The following is a 20,062-nucleotide window of genomic DNA, read 5'->3' as shown; positions in this document are numbered from 1 at the left end:
TAGTTAAATTTTGACTCTGTCAAGATATTCACGGTTTAGTAATTAAGTAATGACATTGTTTATACTAATGTTGAAAGCTTTTTTTTTTTTTTTTTAACCATATTTACTGGTTATTTTCCTAGTGCAGGGGTTGGCAACCTTCGGCACTCCAGATGTTTTGTGGTCTACACTCACATAATGCTCTTACAGTCATGCTGCTTGCAAAGTATTAAGGGGGGTATAGTTCACTACGTAGTGCCAATTGTTACCTACCCCTGTCCTAAACTATGTTAGTATGTGACCTTCAAGAAATTGGAAAGTGACAGTGACAATTTTTCAGTTCCAATTATAACATAAGTTCTCACTTTTAAAAGTAGCACATCCTATAGATAAATTTTATTTACAAATTTTGTCATTATTACATACAAGTTGTATTATTGGAGGTTACGTGATGTTATAACACTACAGGAATGATCAGCAATATTATTTAAAACAAAAGCATAATAGATGTTACTCTTATCATTTTTTTCCTCCCACTCCACCTTTTCTGGTTTCAGTGGTGAATGGATCTGTACGTTCTGCAGAGACTTGAACAAGCCAGAAGTCGAATATGATTGTGATAATTCTCAACACAGTAAGAAAGGGAAGACTGTTCAAGGTTTAAATCCTGTGGACCAAATGGTATGTGTACAATGACTTACTGTCCTAATTTCAAGGGATTGGGTAGGTTACAAAAATTTGACATCATGTTCAACTGAAATTCTACTTGCATTTTTGCTAGTTTACAGTGCATGTCATCCTATTGTGGCAGCACACTAGTAAACCTTTAAGATATATAGAATGGTGTTGATATCTATAAGGCAGGCAAGAGATATCTTTGACTATGAACACTTATTGATCAACATAAAAATATATATATTTTTTGTCTGTAGGAAATAAGTAATAACTTTAGCAATGGAGGTTCTTTTAAGATATACTCAGTTTTGTTTCTCAAAAATGTTTTATTCTGCACTGCTTTCCAAGCCAACATTACTCTAGGATTTAGTGATTAGCAAGTTAAGTAACTGAATATATGCATAAAACCTGGAGGGCTTTTTGACCAGCAAAATGAAATTTGGATTACAAACTGTGGCAGGGTACCCAGTTAAACTGGTTTGGAGTTTTCTTACTTCTGATGTGCTTATTCGATGCTTTGAATGCATTAGTGTTTGTGTCACATATAAGTAGTATAGATTTGTCAGTACTTTTTTTTTTTTTTCTCTATACTTTTACTAGCCTTTGAAATAGGTTTAGCATGGTCTTCAATATTCAGGGATTTCTATGGAGGATGTTTTTTTCTTGTTTCATTTCTTTTAACCTTGTTTATCTCCTTTTAACTCTTTTCAAGTAAATGTAATTTACAAATCTGTTCATAACCAGGTCCCCTCTAGTATAGTAATACCAAATTGTAAACTATACCTTTTGCTTGCCATTTGCTAGTAAATTTATATGTTGATTTTGTATTCCTAAATGAAAAGGGTCCTTCTCAAGTGAGATGCGTATGCATCCATGCATTACCATCATACTTTTAGTGGAACTCTAAGCTAGCATAGTACATGATATATGGTAAGAACTTGCACAATATTGCTATACTTTATGTTAACAATATGGATTCATTATTATTATTATTATCATTATTATTATTATACAGCACAAGCATATTCCACAGTGCTTTACAGTTAAATAGTTGAATGTATAATGGTAAAATAATTGACAAACAATATAATGTTGACTGACACATAATATGTAGAGGTGTCTGTTCAAATGATATGTAATTTGGATTAAACATTCCTTGAAAATACATTTAGTTGTCTAAATTTAGACTATGCTATTTGGGCATGTGAGGTTTTGCTTCTCAAAATTTTCTACTCTGAACAATATATTATTTCTTTTATTAAGAAATGTGAACGGCTTCTCCTATATCTCTACTGTCATGAGCTGAGCATAGAATTTCAAGAACCAGTACCAGCCTCGGTAAGTCGAACAGTCTTTCTGTCTATTAGTGTGCACTATATCCTCCAATATAAACACACTGATGCCTTGCTTGTGAGCTTAGAAGTTTTTCCTCAAATGAAACGTTCTCAAAATGATGCTTTTAATTCTACAGTCATTATTTTTAGGAAGGTTGTGTTGTGGTATTCATTATTTATGTGATATCATTATCTTGAAAACATGGTAATTTGACAACCCTGGTTATGTTTTCCCATCGAGCACCCTAATGCACTATATTTAGTACTCCGCATTCGCACACAACACACACAGTTATCTATGATATTAGGATTACAATTTTCAAGTACCACACAGCTAGCTAGGCCTTAAAAGTTACTCACCACTGCAAGCCTGGAATGTCCATGGCATATTCTCCAGGAGAGTATTTCTGCTCCGGAGAATCACATTTTCACTAGCTAATGGCAAGTGGAAATTTAGAGCCCTACATGACAACCGTGTGTCCATAATGCTGCCATCATGTATGTATAATTTATTTGCTGCTTTTTAAGGTCTGAGTGCAGCAATTGAAAGAATTAATTTCAGTGATTGGCACCCACCAGGAAAAAAGAAAAGTGTGTATATATGTATGTGTGTTTAGCAAATAATACATCAAGCAACTAGGTCACCATTTCATTTTTAGAATATAAACGTTCATCAGGAAAGTATGTATGTGTATCTATTATTTGTAATATTAAAATTAGTAGGGTGGCTGAAAATGGTCTGTCCTCCACTTGGAACATTCAGCGTGCAGATCCCCCACACTCAATTTTTAACACACGTATGCAGGACTCTCACATCCAGACTGGTTAAAAAAAAAAAAAAAAAACATGGAAAATGCTTGTTAGGATGTTTACGACATTGTGGAGCTGAATGTCTTTCTAATCTGCCGCCATGTTCAGAGCCTCGCAAGTAATGTATAGTTATTTAGTCAAATGAATTGTATTGGGCATATGCTCGGAGAAGGAAAGCAAAAGGGAAGAGTCGTGAGATTAGACATGAGTGGTGCGACGGGCAATTAAGTATTTTATGAAAATGGGATTTGACAAAGGAAGTAATACCTGCCTTATGCTCTACACTTTGTCAAGATATATCAAAGGGGGGAATAGTCTTTTATTTTACAAGAAATATCAGAATAGAAGGAAAGAACAACAGATATGGGTAGAGGAAGAGAAGAATAATCAGTTGAAAAAAATGTAAGTTTGGGGTGACAAAGCCACTTCACAGTAGTACAGGCCTCACATATTTTTTTTCTCTTTACTTTACTTGTTAAATATGTTGCAGTAATAATACAAGAATATCATACATATGCATAAAAACATAAAAAATCCTATATAAGTACATAGGATATCATCTTAATATTTTAACATTTTCTTATTACAAATCCCTTTCACCTGCATTAAATTAATCAAATGTTTGTCAATCTATGGATGAATGAATCAATTTGTTCTGGATTTTGCCTAATGAATAGATTCTTTTATAAATAGATTAATGACATTGAAATCATTAAAACGCCACAAACTCACCCAATGTGTGAAAGGTTACTCAATACAGCGGTTAGAGGTTCTCCCAGTATTTCCCAGTCCTGATGCAAACAGATATAAATAAATCCGTTCACGCAAGAAAATAATCTTATATGCTATCAAAACAAAGTATATGCAATAGTGATATATAAATCAAATAACAAAGTGACTAGGCTTAAGACAGCAAAAGCAACAAAAGTACTATATGCAGAAATATACAGAAAGCCTCCTAGAGCTGGACATGTCCCCCCCCCCCCCCCCCAACATTTTAGAACATACCCTTTTTCAAGATTGACATGGGGGAGAGAGGTAATCTGTATGTTTTTTATTGGTTTTTATTTTTTGCATGTGTTCAGAGGTACTGTGGAATGGCAAAAGAGTCAGATTAGGGCATGGGAGAGAGGTACCTAGCGGGGCTGGGAGGAGACATAGAGGGACTTTGGACGGGGCAAGAGACACAGAAACTTTAAACCAATTAGATTTTAATCTGCTGGAGATTTGCTGGACTGAAATCTGCTGGAGATTTGCTGGACTGAAATCTGCTGGAGATTTGCTGGACTGAAATCTGCTGGAGATTTGCTGGACTGAAATCTGCTGGAGATTTGCTGGACTGAAATCTGCTGGAGATTTGCTGGACTGAAATCTGCTGGAGATTTGCTGGACTGAAATCTGCTGGAGATTTGCTGGACTGAAATCTGCTGGAGATTTGCTGGACTGAAATCTGCTGGAGATTTGCTGGACTGAAATCTGCTGGAGATTTGCTGGACTGAAATCTGCTGGAGATTTGCTGGACTGAAATCTGCTGGAGATTTGCTGGACTGAAATCTGCTGGAGATTTGCTGGACTGAAATCTGCTGGAGATTTGCTGGACTGAAATCTGCTGGGGAGTTGCTGGACTGAAATCTGCTGGGGAGTTGCTGGACTGAAATCTGCTGGGGAGTTGCTGGACTGAAATCTGCTGGGGAGTTGCTGGACTGAAATCTGCTGGGGAGTTGCTGGACTGAAATCTGCTGGGGAGTTGCTGGACTGAAATCTGCTGGGGAGTTGCTGGACTGAAATCTGCTGGGGAGTTGCTGGACTGAAATCTGCTGGGGAGTTGCTGGACTGAAATCTGCTGGGGAGTTGCTGGACTGAAATCTGCTGGGGAGTTGCTGGACTGAAATCTGCTGGGGAGTTGCTGGACTGAAATCTGCTGGGGAGTTGCTGGACTGAAATTAAAATGTCCTGGGTCATTAGAAGCCAGAGACTTTGGTTCCAGTGCAGCTTCACAGGCCCTACACACACTTTGAGCTAACATTTTTAATCATACTCTTTTGGAAGAGTGCATATCTCTTTGTGTAGCTAGTGAAATAATTTTATCCGTTTTGCTCATCTGTTATCACCCATTTGCTATATGGCCATAATTTTCTATTCAAGCGCAATTGGCATATAATCAGGATATTACTGCATACTCTTGAGTTGTGGGGAAAAAAAGTGTGTAAAACAAAAGCAAGGCAAACGTTAACCTTTTTATTTTTTTTGCTATATAGTTTTTTTTAATTAATAATTAACATAACGAGTTCTGGCCTCTGTCAAAAATGTCTGGCTGTGCATTTAAATGAATGCTGGCATTAACATTTATTAATATCTTTATATTAATATATATATATAATATATATATAATATATATATATATATATATATATATATATAGTATGTTAACCTCCTACTCACCCCATAGATGCTGCTATTCTCAAAGTCACCTCAGTTCGTTCTTGTCTCACCGACGAAACATATGGGGGGTAACCTTTGTTTGTTTTTTTCCTAGGCTGGTGAGGCACGCGGGTTGTTCCTTGGGGGTGTCAGTCTGATCACTCCCTGGGCAGCAAGCAGTAGGATGCTATCTGGGAACCTCAAGAGTTTACAGAGCGGGGCGGGTCCTGATCTCTGAGCAGAGCAGTCGCACGTTACCGCAGCTCCTGCTCCGGGTGGCGGTTTCTTACTTATTATCGACTAAAACAAGCACCTAATGACCTGAGTCCGGCCACCGGACACCAGGGGACAACGCAAGCTACACATTCATGCCAAACACAATGCTTTTTGGGTCAGCCTCACACACGTGACATCTGCGGCCTGCAAGCCTGGCTAGAGTGTGAGAGAAGGCCGCTCTCCCGCCGCGGCAACCAACAGGGACTCTCGAAAAAGGCACTCGCCTCCCACCCCTAGTCAGTACATAATGCTTGCTTAGATTTACCAAGTCCATCTACTGACATGCTACGCCTGCATGGGTTTAACATCAAAAATGTGTGATACTAGACTTTGCTGCATTTCATTTATTATTTATAAAATTGTGCTTTCAATCTGCATGCCACATTGAATTGTTATACCGTTTGTTATTACTGAGCCTATCAATGTTGTTGTGGCATTGTCAGCTCATCTGATCTTTGCACAGTTAAAAAAGTTTACAGTGCACGTTTTGGCTATATTCTATGCCGAAAAGTTCTGTCAAGTTGCAGGTATGCGGTCAACAGTGCACCAATCAGTAGGCTGGCACAGAGCCATCGCACAGCGGAGGAATGCGTGCCGGGGAGGCCTTGCGTTCAACTGAATTTCCAACAATTCTACTGTGCATGCGTGATTGAAAATTCAGTTCTGGCACGGTATTCAGCAATCTCTCAGACATTTGAAATGGTTAGTCAACTGAAAAATCAAGAGTTTGTATCTGTCCAGGACAGATCCATAAAGAGACGCAGGAGAAACAGGTCCTCTTCTCATTCTGTTTTTTCTCTGGTGAATGCTCACCCTTATCTGTATCTAACGAATGCAGCCAAGACACAGTGCATATTCAGGTTTTCCACCAGAAATGCTAAATAAGTTTATTAAAGGGCTATATGACCTAGCTCTGGTATGTATTGCTTGTTGGTCCGTTTTGGGCGACCACTCCCCTGGTTGATGTAGTAGTTATGGTGGTGACTTTTATTTCCCACCTTTTCCTCTGATTGTCTCAAGGTAAAAAACATAAAGATTATAGTGTAGATCCACTTATACTTTAGTAAAATAAGTTAAGGGTAATTGTCATACTCACAGACGTAGAGCCTGCATGCTGGCTCGGTAAAGGTGCTTAGTGTGGTTAAGGACCACACACCCTTCTTTAGAAGTGCTGGAGTCCAAATAGTTTAAAAATACTGCATTTCAATTTAAACATTAATATATAAAAACAAAAACAATACAAGTGCTATCAAATACCTAATGGTATATTAGAGTCTATTATTAGTGATCCAGATACGCGTTTCAACGTTTTGTGGCTTCCTCAGTCCGGTTAATAAGACTCTATTGTTCTCCATCCTCTCTTTTATACCTTGCTTATTGCTTGTAAAACTCCTCCAGCTGATGCACGTTATTCCTACTTCCTTCTTCATGGTTGATGGTGTGTTCCAAACCTCTTTAGATTGTATGTGTTGGGGATTAAATCACCCTTTGTGGATGATGGATATTTGCCAACTCATTCAGAGCTCTGGAAATTGGAAATGAATAGCAGAGACTTGTTCAATAACCAATTCAATGTTTAATTACACGTCAGTTGCATATATACCCCATTTTCATGTCGGTGGTGGTCATGAGCATTTATTACATATGTTTTTCACAAGTTATAAACAGCTGTTTCTAGTTATAATCTTTCGTCATATAACGCATTACATATTTGATTAAAACCAGATATTTACAAATACCGAGAACATTTCGAAATCAGTATTTTTCCCGTAACTAGGATTTTACATAAATCCTATTTCCGAGAACAGAAGAATTTATTCTTGGTTCAAATGAACCCTTATATGAACAGCTAGGATAGATATCAAAATGGATATTTGTATCTACAGTATGCAATCTCACTTCCTGTTTTACTTGCGTCACGTCACGGTTTTGTCAGATATATATATATAATATATATATATATAATCTATATATCCTCAACTTATTTTACTAAAGTATAAGTGGATCTACACTATATTCTGTATCTATTTTACTCTGAGACAACCAGAGGAAAAGGGGGAAAATGTCACCACCATAGCTACTACACCAACGAGGGTGAGTGGTCGCCCCAAAACGGACCAACAAGCAATACATACCAGAGCTAGGTCATATAGCTCTGGAAATTGTTAATGTTAAATTGGCAATTCATGCACTTTTAACTGTTTTAAAAGATTTCACACCATGGCACTTTATTTTCATTTATAGGGATGTAAGCTTGATTGACGTTGCACAAAATAGAAAATTGAGCGAAGTGCTTTTATGGTGTGTGTGTGTGTGTGTGTATGTATATATGTATTTATTTATTTATATATATAGTGCATGGAATGTTTTTGACACCAAGTATATAGCGCTCCACTATTCTTTCTAAATTTGTCACGTTGTGTGTTCGTGGGAGAATTACACATTTAGTGTGGCAGCTGCTATTTTTATAAAGAAAATTATACTAGCATATTTGCACAGAAAGTTACTCACAATCACTTGACTAGATTACACACCTCTTTTGCTATTTGTAACACGTTTATTAAAGAGGTTGCAGCTAATTTGCAGGAAGGTGGAGACTACCTTAAAAAATTTAAAATAAATAGAATGTTTTACCCATACATTCTTCTTCTGGAATTGATGCAGCTGGAGTGGAAACACACTGAGAAAAAGGGAACTAATTTCCAAACATTTTACACAAATATTCAAACTGCTGGACAATGAGAAATGGGAAGGTCTACCTAAGGTGGACTTTCAGTTGGGTCAGCTCTTAAAAAAGACTACTATCCCTATTATTGAAGTAACAGGTCTCAAAAACCCAATGGATAAATGGAAAGTGACATCCTGCAGAAGAGCTTTTCAAACGGCAGGTTTTCTGTGAAACTCCACTATGGTTGGGGTATTAGTTGCCAGAGCACAGAGTTTATGGCTATAATCAATGGAAGATTCTATGTTGGAAGTATTAGAAAAAGACTTGGCCTATCTGCATAAGAACATCAGATTGACAAATTAATTATGATTGATATGTCTGAGGAAGTACTTAAGCAGTCTGCTTGTGTTATGGGTTTGTCATCAGTTGCTAGAAGTGCTTTATGGCTTAGGTCATGGACAGCAGATGCAGCATGTAAATAAGCATTGTGCGAATTACCTTTCGAAATAGGTACATTTTTTGGTACTCGTTTAGATGAACTCTAAAGCAAATGTCTGAAACCAATAAAGCTCTGCCTCAAGACAAATATCTATGGAATATGAGATTTCCATCTCTTTCAATATCATGACCGATCTCGCAGTTTTCATAGGCAAAACAGACACATGAAGTTCAGTGACAAACAGACAAGATAAGTTGTCATTTGATGCCACTAGAGTGGGAGGAAAACTGCAGTGGTTCAAGCATGCATGGAAACATACAAAAACAAATCCATGGATTTCAAGCACAATAGCAGATGGATATAAAATAAAGTTTTTGGAAAGACTTGCGCCAAAATTCCTGGTTTCTTCCTATCAATTTCTGTTAAAAACAGACGCGCTTCTATTAGCTTCCCTGATGCTTTTAAGAAAAGAGTTATTGAGAAGGTCCAAAGGCAATGAGAGTTCCAAAACAAGAATTTTCATTTAATTCTGTACGAGATCTAAAGAGGGTGAACAGTTGCATTCAATACCAAAGGCTTTGTGTAAAGACCATTCTTTCTGTCACCCACATGTTACAAAAAGTAGACTAAGCGGCAACTCTGTATTTGAAAGATGCCTATTTACATGTGCCCATGGCAGTTATCTCAAGAAGATATATTTGAGATTTGCAATCAAGTCAGGGAGGAAGATCCTGCATTTCCAATTCAGGTCACTGCTTTTCGGCCTGGCTTCAGCACCAAGACTTTTTACAATGATTCTAATTCTGTTAGTGCCTGCTCCGAGAAAAAAGGGTGTTTTGTCCTGTACATAGACGATTGGTTCCTCGAATCAAAGAGTCAACTACAGATCAACATTCAAACCCAGAGCACTGGTAGAAGTCTAAACCTTCTCTTACTACAAAGATTCAGTTCTAAACCTTCTCCTACAAAGATTCAGTTCGTGGGTATTTTAGTGGATTCAAAATAATTTTCCCTGCATCTGACTGCATAGAAGATCAAGAGAATCAATAAATCAATATATTTTCTTCAGACAGAGCATGTTCCATCAGGGAGGCTACAAGTACTCTAGGTGTTCTCACTCCCTCCATTCTGGCAGTAAAATGGGCAACACAGACATATGAGACCTCTTCAATGGGACATTTTGCGAAATTGGTCAAAAAAAGATCTCTATGCAGAATTCTGTCTTGCCACAAAAGTTCAGAACCAACTAAAGTGGCGGAAGGACTCAAGGTTTCGGTCCCTAGAGTTATCTTTCCGACCCAGGGAATGGCTCATTATTACAAGAGAAGCCTCAAAGTACGACTGGGTTGCGCATCTGCATACACATCTCTGACAAGGCATTTGGTCTGTGGAGGAGGCAGCAAAATCTTCCAAATAAAGCGAAATTAAACCCTTTTAAAAATGTTGGCACTTGAGCTTTGGATTACAAAAGAAGCTGACAGGATTATATCCGACAACATCCTCCAATAGTGACATTCCTATATAGACAAAGAGGATCAAAGGTCATAACTCTGCATCCATCACAACTCTGAATCCATCACAACACATATCAAGGGACTGTATAACGTCCTAGCAGACTATTTGAGTAGCGCCTAATGGAAACAAACAAAATGGTATCTACACTCAATAGGTATTTGCGAAACTAGTAAGGAAATTTGGTCTGCTAGATATAGATCTCATGGCAACAAGTAAGAACAGGTAGGTTGCAGTATTCTCATCCCTTTACAGACAAGATTTCCCTCAGTTCTTAGATGGCCTATCACTAAGATGGCACTTCAGGGTGGCATATGTGCTACCTCCCATTGATCCGCTATCACAGATCCTTCAGAAGATAAGAACAGACAGAACTATCATTTTGGCCATCATCTCTGCAACTAGCAACATCAGACATTATTTTAGAGAACAAGGAACTTTCGAAAGACACTCTTGTGCTGTTCAGATTGAACTCCTGGCTACTGCAAGGCTTGTACTTTAGGAACACATGACTTCATTCCACTAGGAGGTCTACAATCCAAGAATATGAAAGAAATTTCGGGATTGGTGAAGGAATCATGACTGCTTGAATATAGATTTTTCTATTACATTTTTCTGCAAGATGATTTTGCTGCTGGACTTAGTGTTTCAACACGTTAAATTTCAGCACTCTCAGGTAGTCATTATTAGAATTTTTTTTTAAAGCTATTCTCCTCCGACATACTCCTTGCAAGTCCTTCTTGCCTACTTGGGATTTATCAATTGTGCTCAAAGCTGTGTGTGTTTCCATTTGAACCTTTGAAAAAAGTTTCTTTCAAAACAACTTTTCTGGTGCTGATTACATCTGCCAGGAGAGTAGGTGAGATTTGTGCACTTTCCTACTCTGAAGATTATACCAGTTTACGCCATAAAAAAGTAGTTTTGCACCCAAAACAGTAATTTCTACCTAAAGTTTTTCAAAGACCAATTTTATTCAGCCAATCATTCCTTAATTTTGCTTGTCTCCTTCCTCACAGAAGGAAGACAAATGTCACCTTCTGGATGTCAAACTAGCTCTGGAAATTTATTTTCACCACTCCAACTGCCTTCGGGTCTTCAGATTACCGGTCTTTCAATTTTCATGTAACATATCCAGGAAAAAAGACATCTAAACACACTATTGCCAGATGGCTGACAGATACCATTAAAGGTCCACTATAGTGCTCCACCCTCAGGGCCCCCTTCCCGCTGGGCTCTAGGGGGTGGAAGGGGTTAAATTTACCTTTTTTTTTTTTTCCCCCTAGCTCCGGGCGGGGGACTCTCCTCCTCGTCGTCATCGGCTGAATGCGCATGCGCCGCGCGCATTCAGCCAGTCCATAGGAAAGCATTCTCAATGCTTTCCTATGGACGCTGGCGCCTTCTCACTGTGAAAATCACAGTGAGAAGCGTGGATTCGCCTCTAGCGGCTGTCAATGAGACAGCCACTAGAGGCTGGATTAACCCTATTATAAACATAGCAGTTTCTCTGAAACTGCTATGTTTATATAAGAAAGGGTTAATCCTAGTTGGACATGGCACCCAGCCCACTTCATTAAGCTGAAGTGGTCTGGGTGCCTATAGTGGCCCTTTAAGTTGGCATATAAGGTCAGAGGTCTCATATTGCCTTTTCCATTGAAGGCTCACTCCATCAGAGTGATGAATTTTTGGTCTGAAAAGGCTGCAGCATCTCCAGAAGATATTAAAAAAAAAAAAAAAAAAAAAAAAAAGCAACAACATGGTAATTCTTTAATACTATTATCAAGCACTATAGGCTAAACACCATATCTATATTCCGCAGAAGCTGCTTTCGGGTATAAAATTGTCTCCAGGCTGTCGTCTTGTAAATTACCCATTTTTTAAACATTTTTATTTTTATATATGCCACTTGTACTGCCCCTATATGCTAGGACATAAAGGAGATTTTACTTACTGTAAATTCTTTTTTCCTTAATATAGTGGCAGTACAGATTTCCTCACAGCTTTTTGTTATTAAAGTTATATATTTTTGCTGCAGGTTTCGTCTCTGTGTTTTTCTTATGACTGAGGTAACTTTTAGAATGGCAACATTTAAGTGGGTGAGTAGGAGGGGTTAACAATTGTTTTTAAGTTTTTATTTTTTTTTCACAAGGTTACTTTTCCAGCACTACAAAGTTCATCCCACTTGTGCTGCCACTATATTAAAGAATCACTATAATGTCAGGAATGCAAATGTGTATTCCTGACACTATAGGTCTAAATAACAGTTTACTTTTTTGGGCCCCCCTTACATGCGGTTAAAGTGATTTACTCACGCTTTACAAGCGCCGTGTTGGTCCAGTCGCAGCTAGCACTCATAAAACTTTGTGGCAAAACGCTGCGATTTGCCAGTCAGCATCTCCTCACAGAGATGCATTGACTCAATGCATTTCCGTGGGGGAATGGTCAGTGCCTCCATGCAGTGTGGAGATTTTGAACGTCCGTGCTGAACATTGTGCAGCACTGACCCAAAAAGCACCTCAAGTGGTTGCCTGAGTTACTGCCATTGGTAGTGTCCCTATGCAGCAATGTAAACACTGCATTTTCTCTAAAAAGGCAATGTTTACATTAAATAGCACTTAGGGGAATGCTATAGACACCAGAACAACTACCTTAAGCTGTAGTTGTTCTGGTGACTATTGTCCCTTTTATGAAAAAATCAACCATCATATTTTTTAAATAAGATTTAAAAAAAAAAAAAAAAATTATGCTTGATCAGTTTTCATAATCTTCTTGGAGATTTATGTTTGTTCTCATTCAGTTTGGTGAATGAGATAAGCACTTCTTTAGTTATCTTGCTTTTAAAAAAAAAAAGTGCGGGGTTTCTATTTTGATGACATGGTGAGGGTGCACTTAGTCTTTTTTTTTTTCTTAAAACAATATTTAAAATCTTTTATTTTTTTTATAATTTTTTGAAATTACCTTTTCCTCTGTTGCAGATACCAAACTACTACAAAATTATAAAGAAACCAATGGATCTATCTACAGTTAAAAAGAAGCTACAGAAGAAGCACTCGCAACACTACCAAACACCTGAAGACTTTGTGGCAGATGTCAGGCTAATATTTAAGAACTGTGAACGGTTCAATGAAGTATGTTGGCCTTTATATTCTATGACTTTTCAGTTCTTCTTGCATTTAGAAAGGAAGCATGATGCATGCTCTTCTAAAGGAACACTTGATTTGTTAATAGTCCATTATCTCCGCAGACTCCTAAATTGCTTTTGCTGTTTGTGTTTTATCAAATGTACAATTCATGTTGGATAAATTAACCCTGTGGTGTGAGCAAAAATGCATATTACTACAGTTTGACCAGTATAGCAGGATTATTTATCAAGTCACGCCTCCCAAGTTATTGCTTTGTAAATAAGCAATTACCTTTAATGTCTATTTCGTGCCCTGCATCTGTAAGTGTTAAACTTACATAGATTAAATAAAAATGTTACACTTAAATTGGTCAATATATTTTAGTTCCAATCAGCAGAAGCAAATTAGATTGTTCTGAGCAGAGATTAATGATTAATTGCACTAACACCTTTAACAAGATGTGTTCAACATTTATTTTTATATTTATATCACTAGAACACTAGTGCCCTTTACTCGTCACACATCACTGGCACATGTATATAATGAGACTTAAAAAAAAAAAAAAAAAGTATTTCACTTTCATTATTATAATGTATTTAACTTTATTTGTGAACTAAAAACCCCCTTCAGTTATTTGAGTTCAAGTCTAATGTATGGGAAATTGTAACAATATTTGTCCCCCCTCCCCCTAAAAAACATGCAATTTAAGAGATTACAGATCACTAAAACTAAAGATCTAATTTGTCAAAATTGTCTGCTTTACTGAAAGATGGCATATTCAAGTTCAAGTCAAATGTCTTTCGTTATCTGCTAACAAGAAACATGCTTTGTGACAGTCTTTCTGCTTTTTAACCTGCCATGCATTTTTATAACACAAGTCTTTTCCAACTGATTAATAGTATCAAATTGACTGTATGCCTGGCACGATACATTTAAAATTGCATTTATGACCAGCATGGCCTAAGCTCATTTTAGAGGTTGCAACAACATCACTTCAGAAGTCCTTGAGTTTACTGGTTTTAGGCTAACGTTAATGTAGTACCTTAGTAGGTGCCATTTTTCTCTCTAGAGCGGTTTGTCCAATCCCCTGTCCTTGATGAACCACTGATATGACCGATTTTGTTGATATCCTTATTGGAGCAGATTGCTCCAAAATCATGGATGATTGATAGCCTCAGGGGGCAGGTAATTGGACAGACGTTTAGAGCAGTAGATTCTCAAAACAGCCCTCATGTCCCATTGCAGTCTATGCTTTATCAATGTCCACACTAGGACAGGATTGTGAAACTTCTAAATCCAGATGCATTTGAGGGCACTCGATGGCAGGTTTGAGAGCCGTCACTTTAATGTAGTGTCTCAAACCATTTTTTTTCTCTCTCAAAACACTCAACTGTGAAAGTTTTAAAAACACTTCTATTCCATTGAGGATTCAGACTAAAACTGGGCTGTTAGGGATCCTTGAGGATTGGTTTAGGATGCACTGCTGTACAGCTCAGATTGACTGCGGAGGTCCTATCCTACAGCCTTCTCTCCAAGCTTTAGTTTTGCATGTCCCCAAATATAAGTTCCTACGTGATAGATGTTCATGCCATGTTGTTTTAATGTACTTTTATGTAAAGATATTAAATATATTTAATGGTTGGATTTGCCTACCTCTGATTGCATAATTTTCTGTAAGGGATAGGGGATTTCTCAACATTAGATGCACTCAGTAGTCATCTGTAGCATATTATAGAGTGCTCTGCAGATTGACTGACTGTAAAACTTCCTGTTTGTAATTTACTGAGGAATATTGCAATATTCCTAATACTGTTTTTTTTTTTTTTTGCTTTTTTCCCTTGCATGGTTATTTGAGGGAAAAACACATTTGCCATCAGTTCATATTAAATTGTTTATTATTCAATAAATTAATTGTATTCCCAACATTTCCTAGATAGTTACAAACTGCAAAATAATATCCAATGGCTTCCTCTGGAGGACAATAGACTGCAAATGTTTTAAGTGGAAAGTGTGCCTTATATTTGGCAGTCGCTTGGGTGATTCACAAGGCAGTCTGGTGCCACATGCACCAGTTTTACTGGCTTTTAGACTAAAAACGGTTTATTTTTCAAACTATTCTGAAAAGTATGATGTAGTGTTATTTTGTGCTTACACAATGACCAATTTCTCCCTTTTATCATAAGGCATTATAAAGCTTGTTTGTAAAGTAGCAAAATGTTGATCATAACACATCGCTACGATTAAAACTGTGATTGTTAATCCATTCTTTTGAATTTTTCCCCCATTAATTTTTTTTCACTATATAATACAAAAATTAACCTGGACTGCTTATTCAGTCCATATCCTGCAGTTTATCTGCAATACTCTTAATGTATGTTATCAGGTGATAGCTTTTTAAAACTCATTGCTATTTGGTCATAACTATATTTTTTTTCCTCTTTGTTATGACCTTGTTTTGTCATAAAACCCTAAATATAAAGCTTAGAAATTTTGAATTTCATTTTTTTTTGACTCTGGTATCCTTTTTAGATGATGAAAGTTGTTCAAGTTTATGCAGAAACACAAGAAATTAATCTGCAGGTAAGCTTCCCGAACAATGTCAAGTTGACAAACGTCTCTGCATAGCTCAAGTTGAACTGTTTTGTTTTTTTTTGCCCCACAGAATGACTCTGAAGTGGCGCAAGCAGGAAAGGCTGTTGCTTTATACTTTGAGGATAAACTCCCAGAGATCTACCCTGACAGAACCTTCCAACCTTTGCCAGAGTTTGAACCGGAGGACGATGACGGGGAAATAACAGAAGATTCAGATGAAGATTTTGTACAGCCACGCAAGAAACGTCTAAAGTCAGAGGAAAGACCCGTGCATATAAAATAATCTGGAGACATGGAACTTTAAAAAAAAAAATGTTGTGTATGGGGAAAAAAAAGAAAATACATTTAACAAAAAAGTAAACTAACTTAAGTGTTCCTGGAATATCATTATGCCTACACTAGCCACCTTCATGGAGAAGCTGGCAGCTTTTAGACAGTATTAGACCAACAAATGTTTGTACAGAAAAAAATGAACATTCTTTTAAATGAGAAATGGAGGAAACTTACTGTCACTTTTAGTTGTTCCCTTTTTTGTGGGGGATTTTTCTTTTATTTTTGACTTGAAGGGCTCTGGCCCTGGGAAAGAGTCTACACTTCTTCTCAGTTTTTGTTTGGATTTTTTTCTTATTTTGTGAATGTTAAGGACATCATCTTTGGTTTGATATCCTCAAGAGTTCTTTGTACAGATATCCAAGTGAAATCAGTGATTGTGTTGCTTGTTAATCTATTTCTTTCAATGAAGATTGGACCAGTACATGCGGTTTACTGTAATATTTTATCCTCTCCCCAGCATTGGACTGCTTTGTAGCTTGAACATAAAATTACATGGTACAGGTTTAAGTGTGCATTTTTGAATGATGGTTCTTTTCTTTTCCCCAAAATCATTCTTCATTTCCAAAAGCAATGTATATATTTTTTTTTATTTTCCACACTTGGCTTTTCTTAAATGGTTATTTGAGTGGGTTATCCTTCAAGGTTCCGATATAGATATATATTTTGTGAAGGAAACTGTTTATCTTGGTCACAAGAACATTTACTCTTTTGCTATGTATATATGAGGAAGCTTTTAAGTGTCCGTAAAATCATATTCCATTATTTTCAGGCAACAGACTGTCAAACTTGCTGTTGTCTTGCATCTGAGATGAGGAAAAATAAATGAAATTACTGGTTTAAATATTGTTGATTTTTATCCTATTTTATGCCAGTGGAGTGTTTAAAATTGTTAACTTTATTGTTAGTGCACCGAGGGACTTACATGGTCTCTCCAGTCTTCCTTACCCTTTTTTTAATTAGTTTTATCAAATGTATAATTATTTTGCTATTCTCACTGTGTCTTATTTGTACATAGATTCCAACTGCCTAAAGGCAGCAGCATTTCCTGAATTGTTTTTAAGCAAGTGTGTATTGTTACAGATGTTTTTGGTGGGGATTTCTTGTTGCAACCATTGCAAAAACTTCTGAAACCACTTAATAGTGAACTGTCTGCTAGAAGAAATCCAATAAACCCATTCATCGTTTTAATGAAATTGCACTTATGCCATCCGTTCCCATTTTTAATCTGATCATGAAATGTCCTCTTACGCTTGCAATTTAATATTTTCACATTTGTACACTTTAAATATTTTGTTTGTTTTTCTGGTTGTAGATTGTATTTAAATTTTCACTATTGCCAAACAGTGATTTTATTTTATTCCCTATATGAAATCTAGATCTCAAACAAATACAATATTTACCAGGCTTAGTAAAGATCTGTTTGTAATTAAAATGTAACCTACTAGAAGATTGTTTTACCCTTTGCCCTTTACTGAATGCCATCTGGAATACAGTACTCTAGTCACATTTTTTACTTTTAGATATTAATATATTTAATGCACCAAATATTTTTTTTTCCATTTATAGGTAAAGAACACTATTCCCATGTCAATATCCTTGCAATGCTCATTTCATTGCAAATTTAGAGGTACTTTAAAGATACTGGATTTATTTGAGCAGACAAATGGATATGCAGAGATTTTTTTTTTCATGAACCCCTACATCGAAAAGCAGAAACAAATTTTGTTTCATATATTGAGACAGGAAAAGCTGGATTCTATTATCATTCTTACAGTGGGGGAAACCTAAATTATAAAACGCATGTTACGTTTCAATTTATAGAGTGTCTATATCATTGACTCTTTCCAAAAGCATTATTAAGCAACTGGAATATTTCTTTAAAAAAAAAAAAAATTCCCTTTAGCACCTACAGTTTATATCTACGCAAAACATGGGATGTGTAGAAAGCATGGCCATGTTAATTAACCGCAGAGAAGTAGTCCCATGAATAGAATGCTGTCAAGTATATCGAACAAATAAAAAATAAATTTTTAATTTATTTTACAGAAATATTGTTGACATGTAAAGTATTCTTATGTCTCGCAAATACATATTTTGAAAGATTCAAGACACACTTCAGTAGATAGGCCTAGTTTGTCTTTTCTTTTTCCATATGCTTACTTTTTTACTAGCGTATTAAATTAAAGGGGACTGTTACTTCCAAGTATGTCTTAATATTTACTGATCCTTGTGTTTAACAAATATGTGTTTGTGATGTGTAAAACACAAATTTTTAAATCCACACTTTTTTTCCTGCAAATAGGTGTCTCCAGCTCACTGTTAATCACTGTTATAAGATCTGTAATTTGCACTTGGCACCTGATGCGTGTTAAACATTATTATATATTTAAAAGAAAAACAGAAGTTATAGATGATTTTGAGATTTTTATTCAATGGTGTAAATTTCAGATTGAAATTCAAGCGACATTTTTTTTTTTTATGCCATATATACATGAGGTTTTTCTTCATTTTAAGCTAAGATTTTCTATGGGTGGGAAAAACTCAAGTGTCAGGTACATTTTAATATTACGAAGTTGGATTAGATTGAGGTAAACTGAAAGGGACACCAATGCAACTTTCTTGTATTTGATAGCTTTCAGCCATTTTAGTATGCTATATTTTTTCCTCCTCAAATCTTTATAGTTTTTAAACAAAAAAGTAAATGTTTTGCATATTGCTGAACCATAAGCCTGCCTCTTTGCATTTGTCCATATTTCCATTCGCTACAGTTTGGAGTTCTCTTAAAATTTCTCATCAGATCACCCAGTTATACTGTGCATGTTACCTACAGGTTCGGTGGAAAGCAAGAACTGAAGCTGCATTACAGAGTCTGCAGTTAAAGTACATCAGCCGAAATGTAAAAAGTGTATATATAAACTCCGTGGCCTAATTTTAGATAGGAGCTGATGGTGTGATGTTCCAACTCAGTGAGGGGACCACAGGTGATACATCAGCTTATATATTTTTAAAAATAAGAAATAAAGGTACTGCAATTTTATTATCTTGGTGAGTGATGCTTTGTTCATTTGGTGTTCTCTGTGTGGGTTCTGACTGATTTGTACATTTGGATGTTAGTGATGTACTAAACAAATACCTGCAAGAAATGTAATAGATGGTATGCATGTAACTCTTTCCTGTCCCATGCCTTTGTAAGGATGTTCTTTGGTGCTAACAAAAAAGAGCAGGACTAAATTAGAAAATTAATTCAAATAATCAAAGAATTTCAAGTTTACAAGTAGCTCTATAGTCTTTTTTTTTTCCTGTATTTGAAGACTTAAAGCAACACTAGTGTCAGGAATACAAACATGTATTCTGGACACTATAGTGTTTAAAGGAACGCTATAGTCACCTAAATTACTTTAGCTAAATAAAGCAGTTTTAGTGTATAGATCATTCCCCTGCAATTGCACTGCTCAATGCACTGTCATTTAAGAGTTAAATCACTTTGTTTCTGTTTATGCAGCCCTAGCCACACCTCCCTTGGCTATGATTGACAGAGCCTGCATGAAAAAAAAAACTGGTTTCACTTTCAAACAGATGTAATTTACCTTAAATAATTGTATCTCAATCTCTAAATTGAACTTTAATCACATACAGGAGGCTATTGCAGGGTCTAGCAAGCTAATAACATAGCAGGGGATAAGAAAAACTTAATTAAACATAACTTGCAATAAAGAAAGCCTAAATAGGGCTCTCTTTACAGGAAGTGTTTATGGAAGGCTGTGCAAGTAACATACAGGGAGGTGTGACTAGAGTTCATAAACAAAGGGATTTAACTCCTAAATGGCAGAGGATTGAGCAATGAGGCTGCAGGGGCATGTTCTATTCACCAAAACTGCTTCATTAAGCTAAAGTTGTTCAGGGG

At 36.5% G+C, this 20,062-nt stretch overlaps 1 protein-coding gene across 4 annotated transcripts in view; it reads left to right on the top strand.

The window, feature by feature from the left end:
• The window catches only part of TRIM33 (tripartite motif containing 33), a 128,778-nt gene extending 111,427 nt beyond the window's left edge, over nucleotides 1-17,351 (top strand). For 2 of the 4 annotated variants that reach the window (XM_063450324.1, XM_063450317.1), the window contains exons 16-20: nucleotides 537-660; nucleotides 1,918-1,992; nucleotides 13,087-13,239; nucleotides 15,763-15,813; nucleotides 15,896-17,351. In XM_063450324.1, coding sequence (XP_063306394.1) covers nucleotides 537-660; nucleotides 1,918-1,992; nucleotides 13,087-13,239; nucleotides 15,763-15,813; nucleotides 15,896-16,108 — 616 coding nt within the window. In that variant the 3' untranslated portion in view covers nucleotides 16,109-17,351. The remainder of the gene's footprint in view (nucleotides 1-536; nucleotides 661-1,917; nucleotides 1,993-13,086; nucleotides 13,240-15,762; nucleotides 15,814-15,895) is intronic. The other 2 variants (XM_063450339.1, XM_063450332.1) reach the window with 1 other exon arrangement.
• The last annotated feature ends 2,711 nt before the right edge of the window (nucleotides 17,352-20,062 follow it).

Source organism: Pelobates fuscus, chromosome 1, assembly GCF_036172605.1.
Source record: "Pelobates fuscus isolate aPelFus1 chromosome 1, aPelFus1.pri, whole genome shotgun sequence".
NCBI lineage: Eukaryota > Metazoa > Chordata > Amphibia > Anura > Pelobatidae > Pelobates > Pelobates fuscus.
Note: the sequence above shows the minus strand (reverse complement) of the source record. Positions and strands in the feature narration are given on the sequence as shown.